Below are 7,325 nucleotides of genomic sequence, written 5' to 3'. Positions count from 1 at the left end.
TTGGACAAATTATTACCATAAATGGAATAAGGAAATCTCTCCCCAGTTGGGATGACATGCAGAAATATCTATGTACTGATACAGAATGTTTCACTATTTTTGTGATAATTTGTATATAACTTTTGATATTCCAATGGAAAATTAAGGGTTAGAAAAAAATGTTGGTGTTGTATAGCCTAAGTTTCACATTTACATGTAAAGGTTATTTTGACAATAGTTGCCATGAATGTATGCTGCTTTAAAACTAAAAAATTAAGTAGGCATTCAGAAAATATCTTTATTATAGTTTTCATGCATTCCAGAAAATCACAGGTTAAAGTTGAAACTCAGAAAAATTTTAAATTTTGGCATGCACAACAACCTCTTGATATTACTCTATTCTCTTGTCATTAAGAATAGATTGTTTCAAACCTTAATTGTCTAAAATAGTGCTTCTTGAGATTTAATCTGCTAACCAATCAACCAGTGACCATATCACAATGCAGATCCTTGTTCAAAAGGTCTGGGGTGAGGTTTGTATGCTCTCAGGTTACTCTGATGCTTCTGGTCCATGGATCACACTTCGAATAATGTTTAAGAGACAATCATGGGGAAAGCAATCTTTCTAAAAGGCCAGTTTATTTCTTCCAGAATCATGACTATCCCTTTAGTTCCTAAACTGCACTGAAATAACTGAAAATTGTAAAGCTTCTTCATTCACATAGGAGAGTGATGCATAGTAATGGAAAACCCATTATTTTTTCTTCTCTCTCTCTCTTTTTCTGAATCAAATTAGCTTGGCTGAATTAATTGCCTGTTTGGATATTTTATAGGAATCTAGGAGAGTTGATATTTGTTTTACCCGTGTTAGACATTCCTTTCTTGAATTCTCTAGTTCTAAGCCTGTCTTTCTTTTGCTCCACTTACTAACCATATTACCCTTGCTAATATTTAGAAATCAAGTTCATTTATTCATGGTTTTATATTATCCAGAAAAATTCTGATTAATATTTTTCTAATAAAATTATCTAGTTATATTTATATCATCATTAAATCACCAGCAATGCTTAAGAATACTGTCTGACTTTCATATGTATTTAATTAATACATATTTATTGAGTGAACATATTTTAAGGTACAAAGTGTTAAATTCACATTAGCCTATCTACTCAGTGAGGAACACTGCTACATTTAACAGAGAATTCTTGGCTCATAGTTACTATTAAGACATAAATTATGAAAACATCCAATAAAATATATGACACTAAGCCATCCTGTTTTCCAATTGTGAATGCCTTGTGGGCAAGGAACTTGTGGCATTTACCTTTTTATCACTATAGCATTGCACTATGGCATTCTTAAACATAGCAAGTATAGGATAACTCTTCAGTAGGATTCAGGCCAAAATGTAAAGTGAACAGAGATGTCCATATTAAAAGGAATCAATTGTATGATATACTTTTCAATAGTTAGCAAATGTGATTTGAGAATCCACTCTAAATTGCTCATTTTTGTGGATATTTCAGAACTCCTGCTTGTTTCTGGCCAAGACAAATCTCTTTTGTGCTAGAACTTTCCTGAAAGCTTTCTTCACATCTTTGTTTCTCAGGGTATATATGAGAGGGTTCACCAGTGGAGTAACCACACAGTAGAACACCGAGACCACTTTACCAATGGTAAAGTTGTACTTGGCTGGCGGGCGGACGTAGGCAAAGATAATGGTGCCATAATAGATGGTGACTACCGTGAAGTGGGCAGTGCAGGTGGAGAAGGTTTTCTTCCGAGCCTCCCGGGAAGACAGCCTGACTATTGTAACCACTATGTTGCCATAGGAGGACATAGTCAGAAGGAAAGAACTCAGAATCACCACAGAGCTACACGTGTAGCCCAAGGCCTCCACCAAGAATGTATCTGAGCAGGAGAGCTTAAAAATGGGGTCCGAGTCACAAAAGAAATGGTTGATCTTCTGGGGGCCACAAAAGTGTAGACGAGAGATGAGTATGGTAGGTAGGAGAGGGGCAGTGAAGCCCCCGATCCAGGATCCGACCGAAAACCGCAAGCAGATCTGCAGACTCATGAGTCGCGCGTAGTGCAGTGGGCTGCACACAGCCACGTACCGATCATAGGCCATGGCTGCCAGCAGGATGCACTCTGTAGCTCCCATGGAGAAAAAAAAGTAGTACTGGGTAACACAGCCAAAGACAGAGATGGTGACAAGCTGTGAGAGGCAGGTGGCCAGCAATTTAGGCACCGTGGCTGTAGTGTACCAGATCTCTAGGAAGGACAGATTTCCTAAGAAAATGTACATGGGTGTCTGCAGTGTGGAATCCGTCAGAACAATGAAAATGATGAGGGTGTTAGCCATGAGGGAGAGCAGATATGTCATGAGAAACAGCACAAATAATGTGAGCTGCAGAGAGGGAACCCCCGAAAACCCAAGGAAAATGAACTCTGTCACTGCTGTTTGGTTCCTTCCATCCATATCTCATCTTCTTCGATCTGTAATGAATCAACAGCACTCAGATGATAGCAAATGAGCCAGGGGCAAGAGTTGAAGATTCCTATTCATTTACTTAATGAGTATAATGGAGCCCCTAATAATAATAGAAACTAATGGCTATCAAAGCATAATTGACATTTTTATTTATAAACACTTAATATGGATTGTTTCATTTGATTTGGAAAATAAGCAAAATAAGTCTCCAAAGTAAATATCCTACTTATCTACATTTACAAATGAAGAAACTAAGGGAACAAGTAGTTTTCCCACAGTCACATCACTCACAAATTGGTAGGGCAGGTTTTGAACCTAGGAGGTTGATTTAGAAGACTACAGCCCAAGCTCAGCACACAAAATGTGGTTCTGTGGGAGAATATGGCAGCACCTTATCACAGGGAGGAATGCACATCCTACAAGTGGGAGAGTATGGCACCTATCACAGGGAGGAATGCACATCCTTCATGTGGGAGAGCATGGCACTGCCTTATCACAGGGAGGAATGCTCATCCTACATGTGGGAGAGCATGGCACTGCCTTATTACAGGGGGGAATGCACATCCTACATGTGGGGGAACATGGCACCACCTTATTACAGGGAGGAATGCACATCCTACAGGATGGGGATGACTAGGAATCAACAGATGATGCAGGGGAGGGGCTGGTTGACTGGGGGCCTCTCCAGCCATACAACATTCCCTGTGGAGAGGAAGGATTGCCTGCAGTGTGGACTTCACCACCTCTGATCAGTGCTTTCGGGAGAGGTTGGAGGGAGATTGGCACCTGAGTAAACTCCATCTCCAGAACACACAACAGTGGGTCAAATTCAAAGTATATTTGAAAAAAATTGTTTATAGGTGTTCTTTTAACTTTCCAATATTTGGCTTGTTTGATTTTAGAATCATTGTGTTCACCAGTTTTCCCATGTTGGTAAGGAACACTCAAGGAAAAAAATTTTTAAAAGACTTAGAAATCTTGTCTTCAGAGAAATGAGGAATCCCAGTGGGTGTATGTATGCACTTCAGTGCCGAAATATCCAGATGATAAGTAGATGGCAAAGCAAAAAATAAATAAATAAATAAATAAGTAGCCATATGTAAAATATATTTAAATTTTGAAAAAACTCTCTGCAGTAAAGATACAAAGCTGATAACTCTTATATCAAAATGACAATGGCAGCTGAATGAAGCATAGGGTCAACTGGGTTCCTATCTACAGATTTCTCATTTTAAACATCTATGGAGGTTTTGAATCATAAAATTCTATTGAAAAAAATATGCATGGGCTTTATGCCACAGTACCAATGGTCCCTATAGTTCACTGTTGATATAGAGGTCCCACTGCATGCACTGATAGATATTAATCTGCCAAAAATGCCAAGGCTTTTGCCATATTTATCTTAGTCAAAAAAATAAAATCGTACTTTTTGCAGGCTACACCACAATTCAAAAGATTTTGAAAAATATTGTGAATAGAATTTATAAGTTAAGAAAACTATTTTTTTTTAATTCTTAGAATTTTTTATTTGGTTGCTTATGTTTTAATACATACTTTTATTTAACTATTTGGATTAAAATGCTTGAATTAATTTAATTTTTTTCTACTTTTGATTCTCTGGCTCCTTCAGAAAAAATATTAACATTTATGTAATTCACATAAAACCAAGGATTCAAGGTGTCTCTCATTACTATTGTGAAAAGGATATTATATGGATATTTGTCTCCTAGAGTTCACATAAATAAAGCAAAATTAGTTATTTGAAAAAATATAACTAGAGTTTGAGAACAAAATTAAGTCAGTATCACCCCAAAGAAAAAAGTCCCATTTCTTTTTCTAAAACGGGTCATGGTTATCTAACTCTACCTTTAGCAACAATAGAGTTACACAAGCTTCAGCTATATACAACCTCAGAAAGAAACTGGAAGATAGAAAAAATTATTTCTAAACCAATTTATACTTTTATAAAAATAAAATAAAATAACACTAATATCTAAAGCAACTTACATTTTAAAAATTTATTTTGTGGTTTTAATTTTAAGTTCTAATCATTCACCCTGCATGCCAAATGAATACCTAGGGAGAATATCGCCTCAGACTAAAGACATATCCAAAACCATAAAGATACTATTGCATAAGTATTCGAGCCCTCCATTGCTCTCTAGACAAGTGAGGAACAACAGGGACAATCTCTCTCCAGGTGTACTCACAGCCTACATTCTGTTTTGTTGATTTTCAGGAGCATAATGTTATTAGTTCAATATTCTTTAAACTCTCTTTTCAGCAAGGCTGTGTATTGGAGCACACTGCATTCAACTGGATCATAAGAGAAATAAGCTAAGAAGTTTTCTCATGGCTGTGTCATTAGCTGTCACATAGCATCTATGCTGTGGATAAACGCAAAACCCCTCTTTGTTTTCAGTTGTCTTGTTTCCCTGTGGCCAGGTGCAGGGAAGGCATGGCCTGAGATCCCCCTTGTGAGAAGTATTGTGATTTCATGAGCTTGGAGCCTTGGAGAGCTGCCATCTTCCACGGGGCATTCACAGAGGTTCCCTGAGGACTTCCCCTTGGTGAGGGTCACAGTGCTCTTCCTTGGCACTAAAGACCAAGAAGCCACAGGAAGCATTAGCCCTGTTGCCACAGGACCTGAAGGAACAGCATCTGAAGCGGCTTCATTAGCTGCCATTGCCCATGACATGCACCCTGCAAAACACGATTGCAGAAATGTATCCCTTGACATTCCTGCTGCCACGAGTGTGGCTAGGAAATTGTACTCTCGTGAATACAAAGTATAACCAGATCACTTTGAAGAGTCTGCCTTCACAGCAACAGAGCTACAAAACAAAACAAAAATAACACTGAATTAGCACCTCTTTATAACAAATAATTCAACTAAGAAAGCTTCTAATGAGTATGTGTGGAAAACGACGATGCTCCCTGTAGTGGAGACCAAAGTTGAGGCATTTCATAAAAGGTGTGCACACAGGAGCACACCGAGTTCGTGTAGAGGATGTGAAAGACTGACAACCCTTGGTATCAGAGGAAGGAGAAAATGACAGTCTAGATGACTGAATAAAATACATCTGGATGAAATCCACACATGTGTATTAATAAGGGAACATAGAATATCAGTTTGAGCTTGTTAAATTACTCAAAGAAAAAAATGCTTTGTGTATTGTTTTGTGAAAATTGGTTAGCCCATATGTAAAGTAAAATTTAAAACTCTGTCCTTATGTGTAAATGCCAAATGGATTAAACATTTATACATTCAAGAAATTATAAATCAGTGGTGTTCAGTGAGAAAGTGGAAGATTGAGAAATATGTGAAAATTTATGGAGACAGTTGGGTTGCAGTGACATGGGGTGTGAGTGGCATGTATTGACATGGGCATGGGAATGCTAATTATCTAGGGATGGCAAATACCCACCCAAGGTATTAATAGTACTCCCAGTGAGAATTAGTGGCCCAAAGGCAACAGAAGACAATATAATTTTTGCAATAAATTTTATTGAGTTACAATTGACATATTAAAATAAGCCTCTTGTAAGTATTCAGTTCAAAGAATTTTGACAAATGTATACACTCATGTAACTACAATCAGAATCAAGACATATAACATTATTACATACCCCAGAAGCTTCCTCCTGCCCCATGCACTGAATTCATTTCTCCCCTTAGACCCATGCAATCACTAGTCTCCTTTCTGTCACTGTAGCTTAGCTTAGCTTTTTCTGAATTTTCATATATGTGGAATCAGAGAGCATGCATTCTTTTGTGTTGCGCTTCTTTCACCCACTATCATGTTTAGTTATTCACACCTGTTGGTGTGTTTATTGGAAGTCTGTTCCATTTTATTGGTAAGCTCTATTCCATTGAACAACATACCAAAATTTAATTATCCATTTACCTTTTCATAGATATTTAGATTGTTTCCAATAAGAATCTGGGGACTAATAAGAATAAAACTGCTGTGAACTTTTGAGTGCAAATCTTTGTAGGCATACATGTTTCCATTGTGTTGAATAAATAGCTAGGAGTGAAATTGCTGGGTTAGCATGGTAATGTATATTTAACTTAATAAGAAACCACCAAAACATTTTCAAGGTGGTGGCAACATTTTACATCCCTGTCAACAGTGATAAGAGTTCCATTCTCTACATCCTTGTGTTTGATTTTAGCTATGCTAGTGGGTGTGTAGTATAGTTTATGTCTCAGTTTGCATTTTTCTGATGACACGTACATCTTTTCATGTGTTTGCTGGCCATTCTTATGAAACATTGTCAAGTGTTCAAATCTTATACGCATTTTAATTGGATTGTTTGCTCTCATATTATTTAGTTGTAGTGGGTCCTTATACTATCCTAGATACTAATATTTTTCATATATATCAACTAGTGGTTGGAGGGAGATTTTTTGCTTCCAGTTTTTGACTTTCTTTTTCATTCTGTTAATATTTCCTGAAGAGTTTTTGATTTTCATAGGGTCAATATTGTCAATTTTATGGTTCATGGTTTACTATTAATATTTTTGGTGTGTGACCTATGTCAGATATTTTTGACTATTTCAATTCATGAAGATTTTATTTTTTGTTTCATTCTATAAGTTTTATAGTTTTACCCTTTACAATTAGATAAATGATTCTTTTCTAGTGAATTATGTGCATGGCATAAACTAACATTTGAATTTTGGGTTTTTTGTTTGTTTGTTTGGTTGGTTGGTTGGTTTTTTTTTTTTTTGTTTGTTTGTTTTTTTTTTAGACAGGGTATTGATCTGTTGCGCTGGGTAGGGTGTGATGGTGTCATCATAGCTCACAGCTTCCTAAAACTCTCTGGCTCAAACAATCCTCCTGCC

The 7,325-nt window shown here is 36.9% G+C and overlaps 1 protein-coding gene across 1 annotated transcript; it reads right to left on the bottom strand.

Moving 5' to 3' along the window:
• Positions 1–1,501: 1,501 nt before the first annotated feature.
• LOC123649416 (olfactory receptor 6F1-like) lies at positions 1,502–2,461 on the bottom strand. Its single transcript, XM_045567536.1, has one exon. The coding sequence runs from the start codon at positions 2,459–2,461 to the stop codon at positions 1,502–1,504; it is 960 nt and encodes a 319-aa protein (XP_045423492.1).
• Positions 2,462–7,325: the final 4,864 nt, after the last annotated feature.

The sequence above is a fragment of the Lemur catta genome, chromosome 13 (genome assembly GCF_020740605.2).
Source record: "Lemur catta isolate mLemCat1 chromosome 13, mLemCat1.pri, whole genome shotgun sequence".
Classification (NCBI taxonomy): Eukaryota; Metazoa; Chordata; class Mammalia; order Primates; family Lemuridae; genus Lemur; species Lemur catta.
Note: the sequence above shows the minus strand (reverse complement) of the source record. Positions and strands in the feature narration are given on the sequence as shown.